A 19,582-nucleotide genomic window follows, 5' to 3' on the forward strand; every position below is an offset into this window, starting at 1 on the left:
TATTTAACGCAAAATGATTCTGTTACACAATTGAGGACGGTTTTACCCCATTTGCCCTTTACTTGTCTGTCACAGGAAAAAATCTATTCATACTTGAACCCTGTGTTATCCCTGTTGTTTTTGTTATTGTGATGTAATAAGAACTTCGATCCTTGTCGTAATTATTCAACGAATTTGCAACTTTCCACTTATTTATGGCAATAACTGCTTAACCACTCTGTATTATCAAACATATATTACTGTACATATTATGCTCACTGACAAGTTCTACTCTTTGATTTAAGGCTTATTAATTTAAGATTACTTTGGTTTTTGGCGATTTTTGCTTGTTTATGTATTATGCTTTTTATTATACAGTAAATATTATTGTTTATTATAATTATAATGTGATAATTTTTTTATAAATTTATTTTTATTATGTTTTAGACATATTTTGATTTAAATTGAACTTTGGGTAGTAAATGTTCACACACGTGACACGCCCCAGGTGTCAAGAGTCGATTGTTTTGAAGTAAGAACAGGCAACTTTTGATTCCATTTTGGGAGCATGGTTTTTCACTTCATCTAGTTTTGTTTTAGTACATGTTTTTGCTCTTTTAAAATGGGCCTTGAATAGGATTTTGTACATTCATTGTGTACAAAATGCAAAACAAAATCCAGGTGCTTTGTTCAGTCGAATTCATTCATCAGTTGCACAGTTTCTATTTCAAACTGGTGAGATTTATCATTTTGTAGAAAGTTGAAGTTTTAAAGTTAACAGCTGCAGTATCTTGCAGAAAGAACACTAACATCTTTTTTTCTTGGGTTCTGCTCATTAGATTTAATATTGTAGGTGAAGTCATTTACAATCATCACGTCAGTTGGTCACACAGAAATATTTCAACAAAATTATGCATAAAAAATTCACTCTCAATCTCCTTCACAATTGCACATAAAAACTTCGATATGGCTTGACAAACATATTCATATTTAAAATAACAGTCCAAACGAATTTCCATGCAAAAAGGTACGACTGCAATATGCAATATGCAATATGCAACAATTTCTAAATCACAAGTATTTCAATTTTGGATCGCTCTGTTTTGTGCATCTCTTTTCGTAACAGAAAGTGACATGGCACAGCAGAACTGGTTTGTTAAGCTGGGTTTATGCTTGATAGGTCATTAACAAAAATGCCTCAGAGTATAAGCCGGTGAATATCAGCTTATTCAATTAAGAAATAGTAGAAAATCAATTACAGCTTAAGGTAACCAATTTTTCCGTAGTTGCCGAGAGTACCTAATTTATTACACTACAGTAAGTTCACTACTTTCCAAAACAGAAAAACAGAAATCTAATTTTGTATCACCAATAAAGCGCAAACTGATGACAATATATTTCCTTCTTGATTAGCTCATATTACCAACATTACAAGGTTATTAATTAAGTGTGCATTATTTTTAAAACCCTCTTTTCTTTGATTAAGTAGAATCAAGCAAGGACCAACCGACTAAGGACCAACCAACTGACTCTCCCACTGCAGCTTTCTCAAATGTGCCTATGTTTGATGCAAAAAAATTGCAATCAAATTTTGGTCTTCTCCATGAAAAACTTGAAGGTATGTTCTTAGAATACAGTAATGATTTTTATTTTTTTTAAAAACTGTTAAACTAAACTCCTGGATTTTATGATGCTCATTATCCACTGGTCAACAAAAATTTTGTAGCATTTCTTCCAACACTTGTTCTTACCTAATTTGGGGGCGCTGAATCCGAATCTGACCTTAGTCTTTTTCGGCAAGGTCTAGATTTTTTGCAAATTGAGATTTTTATTTTATCTTTACTAAATTCAAATTTTCTGAAAAATTACATGATTTGTCAAATGACGTTCTTGCTTATAGTCGAATAACCAACCTCAAAACAAAAATAGGTTCCCAGAAATTATTTTGTTACCACTAGCAATTGTATTTCCAGACAATTAGGCACCAAATGTTTGAAAAAATGTAACAAAGAACATTTTTGCTGGTAAAATATATGTAATAAGCGAGTTTTTTTTTGCAAAGTGACATTGAAAAGAATGATGGCAATCCACAGTATTAACTTAAAGCTATCGATGAAAAGATGCAAAAAATTCAATTATTCTACAAACCCGGAAAAAATTTCCTCTTATAACTTCTGTGTTTGTACGCTCTTTGAGGACAGTCACGTTTGATGCCCCAACAATAATCCGCCATCTAATGTCGATCCCACCAACCTTGGTAGCGTTCTTCCACTGTCATGAGATCCTGGTGGAAACGCTCTCCCTGTTCATCACTGACAGCCCCAAGGTTTTCAGGGTATTTGTCCAGGAACAGGAACAGGAAATGTACTTTTATGCTCATGTTGCATCCTAAATCACGAAACCCTGAGAGCATCTTGGATACAAGTGTTTCATAGTTTGGAGCCTTTCTGGTGCCAAGGAAGTTCTTTATAAGATCTACAAAAGATAGCCATTCAGCTTTCTCCTTGACATTCATTTTCTGAATGAAGTTTTTGTCACGAATAAGTGTACGTATCTGTGGTCCATCAAACACTCCTGCTTTAATTTTATCATATGAAAAAGCAGGGAAAGTATAAAGAAGATGATGAAAGGATTCATTGTCAGGATTTAGAGCTTTAACAAACTGTGTCATGAGACCTAGTTTGATGTGCAGGGGCGGAAAAACAATTTTGTCTCTGCTTACGATTGGGTTGTGTCTTACATTAGACATGCCAGCTTGAAATGTTTCACGTAAGGGCCACTCCTTCTGTGTCCAATGTTTTTTACGTGCTCTGCTGTCCCACATGCATAGATAACATGGAAATTTAGTGTATCCTCTTTGCTGACCTAGCAGAAAACTAACCACTTTGAGGTCAACACAAATGATCCAGTTGTGCTCATGATATCTGAGCAAATCCATAACAATTCTAATGTCATCATGCCGTTCCTTCAAGACAGTGGAATGACCAACTGGAACTCCATAAACATTTCCATTGTGTAAAAGGACAGACTCTTCCGTTTTCCTTCTGTCCAGTCTCTGAGCATTTCTTCGCAGTTATGACACACAATATGTGGAGACCATTTCTTATCTTGATCGCCAAGATGGATGCCAAAGTAAGCTCTGTAGGCACACTTCACGAACGATGTTATATTTCGTCTTTGACGAGAAAGCGTGTACACACCACAGATATAACAAAATGAATCAAGATTATTTTTGCATTTACATCTACTAGAAGAAACCATGACCAAATCTGAAAAATATATGTGCTTAACTGTGGAACAGAGGTTTACCACATACAACCAAAAAGAATAAAAAACCATGGTTCTAATTAAGGCTACCAGCAGACGAGTGTAAAATAGAGCTTATAGCCTATCCTACAGCATCTATCCGCAATACCTCACTATAATCAAATTGCCTAACTTCTTCAAACGCCCTTAAACCGCAGTAGGCTACAACTTAAAGAAGCTGAAAGCTTCTATCTGAAACACGGGTACTGTACCATACAGACAACGCACACTAAATATGCGCCAGAAATGAAAAAATTTAAATTGTTGACTGCATGAAAACTAAAGCATGCATAAAGAAACTGATTGCAGATTTGAAATCAGCATCCCAAAATTGTGTAGAATCAGTTAAAAAATCTCATGCAACAAGAAACGAAAAAAAAATTGTTGACCAGTGAATTATTGATTACTTTTAAATACTTTGTTTTTCCTTTGCAAGAAATCATGCCAGCCACACAGACAGGGCATTTTAGTAGAACTGAAGAAATGTGTTTAGAGACTCTTTCAGTTGGTAAGCATTGTCATATTTTACATGGTTAATTAAATCTGATTGCATGTTTAGAGATAAAGAAAATTTTTTTCCTAGCTTACAGAAATATTTGTTATACAAACACCAGGTGATTTTTTGTAATACAAACCCCACTATTTTTTTATTTGTGAAAATTGTGAAGCTTTTGTTTCTTTAAAAGATGGATCGTCAAGAAAATTAACAGATGGGCAATCAAATTTTTTATACTTTCAGGACTTAGTCAATTTGCAATGGCTCACAAATTTGGAGGCATGGCACCAGATAGTTTAAAATTCATGGCACCATATGGTGGAAAAGGTAAACATTGAAGTAGTTTGAAACAAAAATTGTAGAGACAGTTTTTGTAATTGATTTCTATATGTGCTTCTAGGTTGCTTTTGTTATAAGCCATGTCAAGTAATATGTCATAAACAACATTTTATGTTAAATCTGTGTTGATTTACCATCAAGTTTGATTATTGGCAGTTGTTTTCTAGCTTATTGCAAAAAAGAAGTTTTATTTCTGCATGTAAGAGACAAACCTGCCATGCATCTTTTATCTTAATAAATCAATTTTATGCCATCAACATTTAAAATTAACAAATTTTAATATTATCAGTACCAACCCTTGTAATACAATTCCAGAATTTAGTTTTCCATTTCTTTCTTTGTATTTCTTTGTAATTATTGCAATCTGTTTTATCAACCTTATTCATTAGTAGTGTCATTAGGATAGTTATCAATCGTATTCATAAGTAGTTTTAGTATCACTTTTGCTGCATGCACATTTTGACAACAGATAATTTATAATGATTTTACAATTCAAACAAATTTCTAAACTAGGTGTTGATTTGTTGCTCTGTTTTAAACAAAGATAGATCTCTTTCTTCCAATTTCACTTTGACTTTTAGTGTGGTTACATTTTAACAGATATTCTTTCTCACTCCAGTACATACAATAGTTGGAATGTTTAGGTTCAGTAGAATTATTTAGTAGTAGTTGAAACCGAAAGTAGTAAAAAATTGAAATGTATTTTAATGCAACTTGGTTTAGTTGATAGTGCAGACGAACACAGTTTACCACGTTTCCTAATGGGCAGTAAATGGAATGGAGCTTGGAAAAATGAACCAGCTCAAATCCAAATGGCTGGCAATATGAAACCTGAAGATTTTAATAAAGTTATTGGTATGATATTGCTTAATTTTAATGGTTTACTTTCGAACAATCTTTTCTGTTTATAGTAATATGTAGTACGTCAAACTTTCTAGCCTCCTTTTTTTCTACAGACAGTGAATCTATAAACGATAATGCCATTCTGAGATTGTAAGTGATGTAGGATATTTTAGTTGTTTATATTAACTAACAACATTACTTACTTTAATTTCTTATGAGGTTAGGTAGAGCTATATCTCTTTTCATATTTAATTTTCAATTTAAGACTAAAATTTATAAAAGAAGTTATGATTGTGGATATGATTGTTTTTTTCAGATGAATTAATTATTAATGTTCAAATCATCTAGTCCCATAATTACCTTTAAGATACAAGTCACATGATGCATTTTGTTAATTTATACTGATAAAAACAACAAATGACAGATATAAACTTTATTTAACAGTTTTAAAGTTTTTTTTGTTTATGATTTTTTTATTAGTATTGATCACACTGTTAGAAAAAAAGGTCTAGACTCATCCTTAATACAATTTGTACGTGGAGATCTTTCTATAAGCAAATTGCCAAAGTCTGATAGACAGTCCATTCCTATGTCTGTTTTGGCAGGAATGAAAGTAAGAATTTTGAAACAGAATTTGTATTTAGAAAAACATTAATCCAAGTAAATATGCAAGTTTGGTCGATAGGTGGTTTATAATTATAATTGTGTTAATTGTTAACAATTATTGTATGTTACATTGCCAGTGAAACGTGGGTCTAGGATGTACCGTTCATTGTCAAAAACGTGTTGTAAGTATTGATTTCAATTCGTATTGTGAAATGTAGAAATAATTGGTTTTAGACTTCGTTGATATCGGGATTTAGTGCTGAAATTGTTGTGGATATTTTGACTTCAAGTTTAGCAACTAATAACCCCGAAAGACTGAAAAAGTTTTTAAAAGCGGTTACTGATCAGACACTTAGTGCTGCAGTTTCTCAAATCAAAGAACTACAGGTGGTTTAAGTAGCAGTGAAGGTTTTGCTAAAAAGCTGTCTTAGTTTGCAATGTTATTTGATATTTACTTTTAAATAGCATTCCTTATGTATTTTAGCATGTGTTTTTGTTTAGACAAATGATGCACTGCCACACATAAATCGAGACGTTTCAAGGGTTATTGCTACTGATCTTATAGAAAGGTTCGAGGAAACAGCTTACAGCAAAATTTGTCCATTTGTTGATGGAGTTTCAGTGATGCAATTAGAGAACATACCACAAAACTTGCTAAAAGATGGTGATTTGTAAGTAAATCTTTTATATCATAGATTCAATATTTAAAGCTTAGAAGCATAGGCTTTGTGTATTTTAGAAAAAGATTGATTTTAGTTTATTTGAGTTGTGTAATGGTTTGAAGTCAGTGCATAGATCTTTAAACATTGAACATATAAAAATATTTGCATTCGGAACTGTAATTTCTGATCTGCTAATATCATGTATTTTTTGCCATTATTATCATTTAAAACAAGAAAAACTCAGAAAAAAAAATGAAAAGAATTCTGAGTAAAATGAAAATACTACTAGTAATATAAATAAAATTATACCAGAGGCAAAGAAACGTTGTTGTGCATCATCTTCATTATTATAATTTATTATTTGTTGTTTCTTATTTTCTTCATAGAGATACTGTTAATCTTGTGTAGGTGAAATATGTATGAAGAATCTAAGATCAAACTAAAATAAATCAGTTGGTAGAATCGTCCATTACTTATTGTGTCAGATTCTCAGTGACCCTATCAGTACAGTTAGTAGTAATAGTAAATGGCATGGAACAAGAACCATGAGCTTAGTGTGTTCCTTTGTATATTTTATTAAGTAATATAATGAATTCCATGAATTTTATTTTACCTTTTGTTCCCATTGAATGGCACTGAGTATAGCAAAAACATCATTTTAGATTGGTAACACCTATGATCATAAATCTTGGCTAATGACTGAATAAGTATGCTCACGAATGCTGGCTTCAGAAATGGGATTTTTAAGAATTTTTTATTGTTTAACGCTACTAGATCAAATACCCAGCACAGAAATTTGTAAATATCTAAATGTTCAGCCATACTTCTTTGAATCGGGCCCAACTACGATGGTGTTGGTCATGTCAACAGAATGCTTAAGAAAATACTTGTGAATCAAGTCATGCTTGCCACACCAACTTGTAAAAGACAAACAAGTTCACCAAGAACCAGGTGGTACAATTCAATCACTGAGCTGGGCTAGTCACAACCAGTGTTTTTTTTAAGGTGTTTTGGGGGACCGAAACGGTCCCCCAAAATTCTCCAGCGGTTTCCCAAAATTTGGACTTGCAAATATGGCTATTTTTTGGTATTTAAATGAAACACTTTTGCGGTCTCTTAAAACTACTTAGCGGTCACCCAAACCAAACCTTAAAAAAAACCTGGTCACAACTATGTATCCTTTTAGTCAAACTGAGAGATGTGACAAAAGATTGCAAACTGTTCTGGGAGCTCCTAGAGTTGGTGATCAAACGGAAAAAAGTGGGTTTCGAAAAGGGAGATATTGATTTCACTTTTTGTATTCCCAGAAATGTGATTGTGCTAAAACCTATAGTTATAGCTTATAGTTTTTTTTCCATTTTCTAATAAAGGCATTAGACTGTGTGGATTTGGTTTATTTACAAAAAATCATACTTTTTTTGTTTTTTAGTATTTAGGGTTAATTTGTTGACAATAAGCCATTCGTTAACTTTCAACATTAGATAATTTGTCAACACATTTACCTTGTAAAAGGAGGTCAGTGTCATTTGCATACATGATGGTTTCTGTATCTTTCAGGCACCTAACAAAATTATTTACACACTGCAAATACATTTTGAACTTTATTATTCTACTTTGTGACACAGAATTACCAAGTAGTTCCATGAGTTGCTCTAGACACTCATATTTAGCTTTAGCAATCCTTCTTTTATTCTTTTTTATTGCGTTCTCATTTTGAACTTAAATATTTTTTTACTTTTGAATACTTGCCTGCTTAGATTTCTATGTTTAATTCAATTTGTGTTAAGGTGACACTTATATTCATAATGTAATTATAACCAAGTCACCACCTGATTTTGTTAAACATTGTTTATTTTTTTTCTTTAAAGCGTTACATAATCTAACTGTTGGTATGCACAATCTTCTCCTCTATTAACCACTAAGTGTATACTGTAGATGCTAAATTCTAGCCATAATAGTTAGTAGGCATTCGACATGTGCTTAAATTACCAGATAAAAACTTCAAGATTAATTTCTAGAATAAAAGTATGAAATTAAAACACATTCTGAAATCATGACTAGTTGACATAGTCTGCCATTACTGCTGGTTAAATGTTAAATATTTTCCTAGATCTGAGTCTTTGTTTATGCTCTGAAAAAAGTTACAGGAATGAGAACTGATCTGCCAACATATCAATCAGTTTTAGACAAAAGTTTTTTCTCAGGCAGCATCACCATCTATTTAGAAACAGTAGCACCTCTCGTTGTGTACTGTACATCACTGTCGATGTGCCATTGTACTTACTTAAGAAGATTACAATTCTTCAACGAGCAAAAATTGCCACATGATCTCTTCATAGATCATCATCAGTGTGCTATAGCGCCATAACATAAAATAAAATTAAACATAAAATTTGGCACTGGTCACCTATGACCAACATTATTGTGAAAACTACCAAATTGTTTTTCTGCCTGGGGTTTGCTTTCTTAGAGTGTGTTTTTCTATTCCCTGATGTACAGCGTCGAAACTATATAATCAACTAACCATTACCAGCACACGCCTGGATAACACTGTTTGAAATAAAAAGTTTATTTGTTTTAAATTTTGGGATTAAGTGGCTGCGTTAGTTGTCACCAACAAGTACATCGTCATTTCCATGCTCAGTTGAAGTATCTTTGGCTTTGTCATTTTTTCCTATTCTTAATCGTGTTTTTGAGGGATACCGCAACACCATGCTTTTTTGTGTTTAAATTGATGTTATGTTAAATGTTGCACAACAGTTTAAAATGGCATTAATACAATAAATGATGAAATACTTCACTTTTTAAACTGCTTTACCGCGTTATTCGCAGATATTACAACTACATAAACTTTGTAAAAATTATGTTTTTGCATAAGTTTTAGAACCATGTTTCATGCTACAAATTTTGGGGTCTTCTCTTACATACGTGTATTGATAAATTTCTTTCCACGTAGCACATAAGACTGCATAATATGTGGCCTTAAGCCACTGAAGATAAAAAAGAGTCAGTAAACATATTACACTAATTAATAATTAATTCATAATAAATAAATCAAGCACGCTTCATATGCAATAAGTCAACTAGCACTGTTTTTCATTCCCACAGTGCCAATGACAAAAATGAATGCTAGTTATATTTAATGCTTTTCAGACTGAGTTGCTTGAATGCAGAATTCAAACAATTGGACTTTGATCAGAAAAGAACGATTGCCAACGTCGTTTTAGGAGACAAAGTTAATTCCATGAAGAACATTACGTTAGAGCAAATAAAAGCCCTAAAGTCATTTGCTAGTCTTGTACCAAGCTCGGCGTATAACCATCTTTCGTCACAAGATGTAAGCTGACTATCAATAATGAAAAAGTGAACATTTTATTACAATTTAAATTTTATTATTTTCTTTATCTGAAAAGTATAGCTGATGAGTAACTAACACATTAATACATTTAAACAAATATTAAGTTTTACCCCTTTTGTTGTCAATATTATTTAATGAGTTTGTATATTTTTTAGATTAGTTATTTAATAAATTCTGGACTTTTGGACGATATTGGGAAGCATTTAGATAGAAAGATGCAAATGGAGATTTTTAATGTCACACAGAAAAAACTACATTTTAAAAGTAGTAATGAAACCACAACTTCATATTTGAAAAGGTATGTAAAACTTTATTAGCTCTGTTGGGTATGAATCTACAGTTAAAGTTGCTTGGTTACCAGACTTGGTTCATTGATATGCGGAATATCAACACGTGACGTGCACAACATAGTTCCACTATCTATACTCACTGAGTTTAAGGCAAACTGGACAAATAAATGTACTGACAAGAAAGATGATGGTCATACACGAAAAGAAAAGGTTAGTTTTCAATATGTGAACGACTTATGTTTGGATCTCAGGTTTTCTCAAAATCTTGAGATTTTAACATTTATTTCCAAACCTTGTTCTAAGGAAATTTTCACTGAAATCCCTGGATTTCACCAAAATTTCAGTTAAGTCAAGTAAATGCTCAATAAAATTTTGTATGTGTATTTATTATCCATTCTACAGCAGTAGTCAAGGCCACAATAAAATAACACAGTTTAACAAAAATTAACAATTGTGTGGTGTGGGATGGCGAAAGGCCTTGTATTCATCATAGTATGCTGCCCCAGATTCTATAGTGAATCAAATAAAAAGTAAAGCTGGCTTCAAGTAAGAAAAATATATGTTACCTAAATAAATGAAATAAAATAAATACACAAGATAAATATGCTTCAAGAACTTGCACAATATATACATCCACATCAACAGCACTTCCCGTGCAGCATTAGGGTGAAATGCTGCAAGTGAAATACTTTTTTTAGTTAACTTAACAAGCTAATTGGTTGATAATTATTTGGTATGAAATTATACAGAAATTTTTCTTGGGTTGCATTACTTTACTGGAAATGATGCCAGCATCACCTTCCATGGAAAGAGCAAATTATTCCCCTTCAAATACAAATCAAAATATTTGTTCCATCCTGGCAACATTGCTAACAACTGGAATACTTTAAGTCAAATCTTGTCTGCAGTTTGGAAAATTTTGCATGTTCAATTTATGGTGGTCAGTTTTTCAAGGAAAAGATTTAGTTTCTGCAATTGCATTGCAGTGCCTGCTATGACTATAATTCCAATGTGTACATAACGGGTTTTGTTGCGTGTGAATTCATTTGTTTGTATACTTGTGGATGCCTGCCTCAGCCTCTATGTCATCTGTTCTTCCTATTAATTTTCCGCTTTCTTTCTTCTTGCTTCACAACCTTCATGCCAGCCTTCACATGAATGGCCAGATGGTATGGTTTAGAGCAGCATTTCTAATCTGCCAGTTCATGGACCGGTATTGGTTTAAGTTAATTTTTTGTTGATCTGCCATAAAAGCTACTTTTAGTTTTTATCCCTCAGCTGTGAACACTCTCCCGTAAATTTAAGTTTCTATTAATTCTGACATGAATCAAACTAAGCAATAACAGACTTATAATAAAATGTCAAGGACGTGCTTAATGTTTTTATGACATCACCATACATTCAATGTGCCACAAGGGTAAATCGTCAAGGCTTATCCGGACGCTATGTTGTGGCATGATTGAAATTGAGAAAGGTGGATCAGATTATAATATAACTTTCAGATAAGAAGGCTAAACTGCATGAAGTGCACCTATTGTTATGATATGATTAGACAAAGGATAGGACAGCAAAAAGATATAGGAAATAATACATCTTTTTGTCTGTTTTTTTATAGTGATGGGTGCGGATTTTTTACCCCCAAACTCATGTTCAGAAATTGTACCCGACTTCACAATATTTTTTAACTTTCAAAATTTTCAAGGGTTTGTAAAATATTTCCCCGTTTTGTGTATTTAACTTTAGGTCTTGGTTGTTGAACAATGTATATTATAATGACATTTATGTATATTGAAAAACCTAAAAATACATGTTTAGGAGTGTATGCAGCAAGAAGGCCTTGGCAGTCCAATTTGTCAAAAAATGAAACCAGGCTCAAGAAGAAATGAAAAACTGGTAACTGCATGCAAATAAATTGCAACACTTGACAAAAAATGTGTCTGGCGTGCAAGTTACAATTTATGAACATTTGTTTTTTTTAATTATGTGTCTAAATGTAAACGATAAGCAAATTGCTAATTGAATAATTGACTGCATTGTAACTAACGAAAGAGAATTTAAAAAACACTTTCCATTTTACAGGCTAAGTATAAGCATGGTCAGAAACTTTATGCAAATGGGGACGTTTCTTCCAGCAACAACAGTTTGCCTTTAAACGTTTCAACATCTTTGAGTGGGCTGTTCCCTCATCAGATAAAAAATTTATCTTCAGAATCAATCAATGCTTCTCTACCACAATTTGCTAATGATTATCTTTTGTCAAAACGGCAGGTAAGTTGTTTTAAGGAAAGTACATATAAAACGTAAAGTTTTCATATAATGGAAAGCAAGCATGATTTTAAATGAATAATTCCTTTATAACATTTGAGAAGTGTTACACCATGATGATGATGCCAACAAATCGTGTTCAGAATCCTAAGTCGTGGTCATCTGTTTAAAAGTTTGCACCAGTGGTTCTCAACCGTGACTCTCAACTATCTTTTTTCGGATCCAATTAGAATTTAAAAAATAAATCATTGCCATTTGTAAAAGACTTGATATTCCATTGTACTAAAACTATTTTCATCTTGAATCTTGATGAAATTCAAACTTATTTGTTTTACTCTTAAACAGTTAACAACTAATATGCCTGTGATACATACACGCTTCGCATGATGTAATACAGTAATCAATGAAACACTCTAGTCAACATAACACAATCTTTTATGGCATCACAACAAATTAATGTAATAGGACTTGGTGCAAACGGCTATTTTATCGTTTACGATTAACTTACTGTTCAGTTTAGTGGCCTATAACATATTGTAATGTCAAAACAACTTTCAAAAAGAGCTCGCACTCTTCAGCAAGAAAATAGGACTTTTCAGAGTAAATGGAAAGAGAAATATTTCTAAATTGAAATGGATAAAAAAGCACATTGCCTTCTTTGCTCGCGGTAATAAGTAGTGTGAAATCATTCAATGTTGAGAGGCACTGCAAAATTCATGCTGCACAATGTGATTGCGACAAAGGAGAATCAAGAAAAAGAAATTAGAATCTCTCAAATCAGCACGTACCAAGCAAACATATATGTTCAAGAGCTGTAACCAATCTGAAGAAATAATTATGGCATCATACAAGGTTAGTCATCTACTAGCTTGCAATATGAAACCGTATTTATATGGAGAAATTATGAATCAAGCTATTGTTGTATTTGCTGAAAAATTTTGCTCTACAAACATCCAACTTAAAGCTAAAAAATTACAGCTTATCAATGATAACGTAACTTGTCGAGTTGAATGCATGTCTAACGACAAACGTGTCCAACTTCTTGATAAATCAAACAATTTTGTTTACTGCTTGGTCGCACTTGAGACTTCAAAAGATTTTACAGACACCGAACAATTAGCTGTGTTTGTCAAGCGAGTCACGCCAGAATTTAAGATTTACGAGGAATACCTTACTTTACGGTCTATTTATGGAACAACAAAAAAAAAGATATAATCTGTGAATTCCAAGCTACTCTTGTAGAATTAAATTTAGACCCATCAGAGATGTTTGCAAGTTGCAACGGATATGTGTCCCTCCATGCTTGGAAAGATTCAAGGACTTGTTAACAACTGGCATAACGAGGATAACCTTTCTACTGTTAGATGGTGTCTTTGTATTTTACACCAAGAAAGTCTCGTTGCTGTACCTTGAAAAGTACTTGGATCTATCTAATGTAACAGAAGTAGTAACAGCTACAGTAAGATGGATTCGAGCAAGTCTCAAAAGATTCTATAAACTTCTTCCAGAAATTAAGAAGTTTTCCGGAGGAAAAAAAGAAATACCTCAGCTGGACAACGAAGATTGGGTTGCTGATTTGAGATTTATGGTTGATATCGCCACACACTATTCATGTCTCATTTGAGTGCTACAAAGAAATGACAAGTTGTGTCACGATTTATATAACACAGTTTTTGTTTTTATTAAAAAGCTTTGTGTTTGGAAGACGCGGTTTTTGAACGGTGTCAAAACTCATTTTCCAACACTTTCAAACGATTGAGTGAACAGATCATTAAGAATGTATATTATGCATATTAGCAACTTAATTGATGATTTCAAACGTTGCTTTGAAGGAATAAATTTTTTCTTGCCTTTAATGAAGATTTTTGCAACACCTATGGTAGTAGACCAGGTGTTTCCAACCTTTTTACGATCTCGTACCATTTGAGTACCCTGCATTGTCAACACGTACCATTCCATACAGAAAAATTAATTTGATCGAATTTTAATTTATTCAAAAGAATAACATACATTACCATTAACTGCATTATTTAACACGGCTTTACGTGCATGCCTGCATTATCACCAGTACTTTCATAGTTACAATGAAGCTGTGAGAGAAGTACGATTATGAGCAATCATTTGACCTAATATCTATAGCGCTTATGAGAAGTAACACTTTCTATTTACATGACCTGTCTTTTAAGATCATTTTGTTGCGAAACAATAGGAATTTATAGAACAATAGAGCTTCAGGAAAATATATTGATTTCAAAACAACAATTGCAACCCGATTAGTAAGCTAGAAAGCTGTGAATCCAGATTTTTGTAAAAAAATGTAAGTTTCTCGCATACCACAGGTTGGGAATCCCTGCAGTAGACACTACTACGACTCCTGATAATTTTCAATTGGAACTGATAGACATGCAATCAGATGTGGAGTTGAAATAAATATTTCAAAGTACAGACCTGCTTGACTTTTGGATTCGAGTTCCAGAGGGAAAACTATCCCAACCTGATAGCCAATGACCTGATGAATGCTTCTGTATTTGGTTCGACTTACGTATGTGAACCACTTTTCAGCAAAATGGACAAAATTAAAAGCCAATATCTTAACCGATTCATTGAACGACCATCTCAAGCAGCTTCTGTGCACTGTATCCTCTACAGTAACACATCGTTTTAAGAAATTTATTAAAAGTTAAAGCCAATGACAAATTTCACATTAAATTTCAAATTGTATTAAATTCCAATTTATTTTTGCTCTGTTCTTTGTGATTTGTTGCTATTCGTTAATTTTTTTTATTAAACTGCTTGTTCTTTTTGCGGCTCCGTATAAAATCAAGTTTTAATATTTGGCTACGATACTGCAAAAAGTTGAGAACCACTGGTTTGCACAGTTAAAAACAAACAACCAGAGATACCATAGAGGCTGTACAGCACAGTACTTGCTTTTATTTGTTTCATCATTGTTTCATACTTTACCCTCAGACTGAGGAAAGTCTTTAAAATAATTCTTTATCACTTGAATCACGGTTGCGAGCCAGTCTTTGTTCAAGTTCCGATAGGTTCGCATATTTTTATTTATTTTTTATAATGATTTTTTATTGCCTAGATCAGAAACTGCTTGTTAGGACCACTGAACAGGAGCAAATGTCATTAAGGCCTAGCCCAGGAGCACTATTATGATAGTCACACTTGGTATCGAATATGTATTATTGCAATTAGCACTTTGATCACTCTTCCACCATGCAAACTTGAATTAAATACTAATATTTGATGAAATATTTTGCTAATTAGAGAATTAGCAAGAAGTTGCTTGTTTTTATTACATTTTCATTGGTTGTGTGTATAGAAACGAGCCCTGCTGGAAGAATTGAACGAAGAATTCTTTGAGGTTGAAGGTTTTTTTTTAGGTTTTATTTATGTGTTGCTTACATATAAACAAGTTTGCATCAAGTTACAATTTGTACCAGAACAATTTTAGTTATACTGACTGATGGTTTTTGCTAAAATTCAGATGAATAAAACTGATGCAGCAGATAGACTTGGATTCTTGCTTTCTGAAGCAAACTTAAGCCGAATAGATGCCACACAGCTTAATGATGTTTTTCAGAAGCGCCCTGATATTTTTATGCAGTTGTCTAAAACTAAGAAAGCTTCTTTGTTTAAAAGGGTTTGTCGTTGTAACATTATTTATATTTCTTTAAATTGTTTGTCTTAAAATGTTGTTATTTTCTAAATACATGATACATTAATTGAACGTTAAATTTAAAGATTTATAATATATTCATTATATGCGACGGATTTTTTGCATTTACAGCTGTTAGCAAACAAGGGTGTTGATGGTGTAATAGCTTCAAGAAGCCCGTTTATTAAGTACATGCCATTTACACATGTTCAAAATACTGAAAATTTCAACATGACTTCTATGAAGCATGTTGATTGGAACAGAGCTCAAGTAATTACTTACCTTGTAAACTGATATTTTGTTAGCATGCAATTTTATTCAGGATAACAAATATGCAAAATATGTTAACTTTTTACATATTTGGCAAAGGAAAGAGTATTTAGAATTTCATGGAAATTTACTACATATATTTTTAGGCATTAGAAGTTGTAAATCTTTACAAAAACGAGAACTTAAATGCACCTCTTCGTGGTGAAGATATAAGGTTGGATGTGATATGCAGTTTATTATTGCTGTTTAAAATACAGATTACATGCCAGTGTCAACTATTTAGTTTTGGTTTCAGTTGAATAACGAGGTACTTACATATGAAACAGTTTTGTTATATTAACACGTTGACTACCAACAATGAGATAACTTGTAGTGAGAATTCTGACCTATGCAGCCTACCATGAGTTGTCTTGCGTTTATCATCTTTACACGAAACTTAAAACCACGAGTTTTCTTTTCTTTCCGTGGGCACTGAAGTTATATGTGGCGAAAGATTGTTTCTTTTAGATTTAAGGAAAAAATATAAAAAGTAGCATTTTGCTATGTTAAGGTATCAATTCTTTATTTTCCTTGCACTGAGGAAAGTTTTTGGTTGTCTTCTCTGTGATGATTCCTCATTGCTTGAACCCCGATTACTGAGCAAACCATTGTACAAGTTCTAATTTACTCATGAATTTTTTAATTTGATTTTTTTATGTTGAATTGTCTAAAGTTGAAAATGTTCATCTGGAACATTAAACCGGAGCAAGCGTTATTAATGTTTCTGAGTCGACATTTTAATACACTTATTTGGCCTACTGGCATGAATGTCACTTGTATTATTCATATTGTTGAATAAATTTTCAATGCAACTAATTCAGCAAAAAATTCATTATGTACATCTTCATAACACCGTTATCCCCAGAGCTTTAGGTAGAGCTGCAATTGGAATAACATGCCAAGACGTGGTAAGTTTCTCAATTGATGGTATGGTGGAAGTTGCACGTGCCATTGATGATGCTGTGGGTAATGATATTCCTGTTGATTTGGTAAGTAAACCCAAATAATGTTGTTTATTGCAGCATTTGGATAATTTAAAATCTTCAATCAATTTACAATTTAAATTGTTGCTTTCGGTATCAAAGTATAAAAGCTTCCTTAAGCATTATATAAATATCATTCATTTTTGATGCGTTTTAAACATGATCACATTTCAGGCAAACTGTGTTGCTACAAAACTTTATCTTTGTCTGAAGATGCATTATAAAAGAAAGGTAGATAGGAGGGAACTTATCAGCAAAGTTATTCCTGAAAACATCTTGTTAATTATGCCGTACGTTGTTTAAAGTGTGGGGTTAGTTCAAAACAAGTAGACCTTAAATTAAAGAGCACTCGCCAGTCTACATATTGGAGAAGACATTTTGTCTAATATGTAGTGGTTAAGAAAGTATTTCCATAAAAAGGTGGCAAAAACGCAAATGTATTGTTAATTTTGATGGAGATGGCAGCTTTTATTACATCGTAATATAAAAACAATGTGTAGGATAACATTTGGTTCAACTATAAATAAACAAGTAATAGGTATAATTAAATCAAACTTAAGTGTTTAACAGGAACATTTTGTGATAAGGGGGTATTTGTATATAAATGAATGTAGAGCTGTAGATGTTAAACTATAGGTTACCAACCTCAGGTTTGACTGCTGGTGGTAGCCTAGTCTGGTACAAACCTTTGCTGTAAAGATAAAAATGTATGATCAGTACATGTACCGTCGTCTGGGACATTTTTATGCTGAAATTTTTTTTGCATTTCATTACCTGGTATTTTTTACAAATTTCATTACCTGCATACTGATTGGCAGTTTTTTTTTGATTTATACCCAACTTGTTTTTGGACTTGCCCCTCACTTCAAGAAGTATGTTATTTGCCTGTTATCGGATTATGCATATACGTTATGACTTATGAGTATTAAATAGTCTAAGTCAGGTTTTGCAATTGTCTCAAACCCTATTGTTTCAGTTATGTATAAGCCACAGCTTTTTATCTTCTTTGCATGGTTAATATTCGCCAGCATTTAAAATCACAATACAATACATGTAATTTGATAGAAATATTTAAATTTTTTGGTGATCCTTTATCCAAAGCAACTTTGCATACTTGAGAAATGGACTCCTTGCGGTAGCCAACTGTTGGTAAAAGTGTGATATTAAGTCATTTTTTTATGTTTAATGAATGATTACTTGTGCAGCTTATTTGTAAGAGTAGTTTGTATGTCTGGTTAATTGTAGAGTCGGTTATGAATTATAGGTTTTATATATGATTTATTTTCAATTAAAACACACAATTTACATGCTAATATATTACATTGCAGAAATGACATCAAAGAAGCAGATGCTCATGAGAAATCTTGCTTACATATGGTTAAACGACTTGGAAGAGCTAATTTGAACTTACTTGCTCCAGGCATTGGTGAAATGATCATGGAAGAGATCATCCAACTGGCAATTTCCTGTTTAGTATGTCCCAAGACGCTGATTTAAATATTATATCATGGTTATCATACAGAACTTTGAAGTTTTTGTTAAAGCAATCTTTTAGATAGGGACCACTCTAATTACAAAATGTAGCTAATCCTAGTTGAGTTGTTTAATTGCGTTAAACATCTTACCTACAACACAATAGCTATAAAACTATGTTTTGTTATTTACTAGCTCTATTCCATTGGCTCAAAAACCAAGAAAATTTATTGGGTTGTGAGCCCATCTGACTAGAAATTTTAAAAAGAGATGTTTTTCAGCAACCAGCAGAAAATAATAAATGGCAATCCTATAAATCTGTATCATAGTATTGTTACTATAATTAGTAGTGTCAGCTCCCAAACTTATAGCGAGACAAGAAATAGTTTAGAAATCATAATTAGGTTGAAAAATTGAAATAACTTATGCTATTATTACAAAACCTGTGCTTGAGCTGTAGCTTTATTGCATCATAACATCTGCTCTAAATTACAACATGCTAAATAAATTTTCACTTTCAGAACGAATATCACAAAGCAAACACATGTAAAATTAACCCATTAAACTTATTATATACCAAATGTATTTATGGTACAGTGAGTCCATTAAACTTATTGTATACTACCTGTATTTATCGTAGATTGAGTTGTCAAAATGGGTATCGATTCACTTCTCTTCGTTAGACCCCAGTGGTGCATGTTGGCAGTTAATCTTCTGTCACGGCTGTAAAATCTGTTGACTTGGACCACTGGTTTCAAGTGAGGTCATCTCGGCCACTCTGAGATAAATTTAATCAGGTTGTTGGAAACTGACTTGTCCTCAGGTGGGAGGGTTTCTGGGAGATTCCTCAATGGGTGCCAGGAACCAAGTCTTGATAGCTTATAGTAGCCTAGCAAAATCTGGTGGAGTGGGGGATTTTGATCAGTGGCCAAATGGAATAATTCCTCGCAAAGCATTTTGGCGGAAATTTTCCAGGGTCCTGATTCTAACAAGAGTTGGTGGG

The 19,582-nt window shown here is 32.8% G+C and overlaps 1 protein-coding gene across 2 annotated transcripts in view; it reads left to right on the top strand.

Moving 5' to 3' along the window:
* LOC143451496 (uncharacterized) overlaps window positions 1–19,582 on the top strand; it is a 60,464-nt gene that overhangs the window by 15,767 nt on the left and 25,115 nt on the right. The window contains exons 13-32 of one of the 2 annotated variants that reach the window (XM_076952103.1): window positions 1,466–1,597; window positions 3,722–3,793; window positions 4,025–4,108; window positions 4,844–4,975; window positions 5,077–5,113; window positions 5,444–5,576; window positions 5,804–5,956; window positions 6,071–6,240; window positions 9,385–9,568; window positions 9,745–9,887; window positions 9,951–10,089; window positions 11,695–11,772; window positions 11,959–12,147; window positions 15,479–15,520; window positions 15,644–15,799; window positions 15,947–16,084; window positions 16,231–16,298; window positions 16,989–17,112; window positions 17,281–17,396; window positions 18,435–18,579. In XM_076952103.1, the coding sequence (XP_076808218.1) occupies window positions 1,466–1,597; window positions 3,722–3,793; window positions 4,025–4,108; window positions 4,844–4,975; window positions 5,077–5,113; window positions 5,444–5,576; window positions 5,804–5,956; window positions 6,071–6,240; window positions 9,385–9,568; window positions 9,745–9,887; window positions 9,951–10,089; window positions 11,695–11,772; window positions 11,959–12,147; window positions 15,479–15,520; window positions 15,644–15,799; window positions 15,947–16,084; window positions 16,231–16,298; window positions 16,989–17,112; window positions 17,281–17,396; window positions 18,435–18,579 (2,435 nt within the window). The remainder of the gene's footprint in view (window positions 1–1,465; window positions 1,598–3,721; window positions 3,794–4,024; window positions 4,109–4,843; window positions 4,976–5,076; window positions 5,114–5,443; window positions 5,577–5,803; window positions 5,957–6,070; window positions 6,241–9,384; window positions 9,569–9,744; window positions 9,888–9,950; window positions 10,090–11,694; window positions 11,773–11,958; window positions 12,148–15,478; window positions 15,521–15,643; window positions 15,800–15,946; window positions 16,085–16,230; window positions 16,299–16,988; window positions 17,113–17,280; window positions 17,397–18,434; window positions 18,580–19,582) is intronic. The other variant, XM_076952105.1, reaches the window with a different exon arrangement.

Source organism: Clavelina lepadiformis, chromosome 4 (assembly GCF_947623445.1).
Source record: "Clavelina lepadiformis chromosome 4, kaClaLepa1.1, whole genome shotgun sequence".
Taxonomy (NCBI): Eukaryota; Metazoa; Chordata; class Ascidiacea; order Aplousobranchia; family Clavelinidae; genus Clavelina; species Clavelina lepadiformis.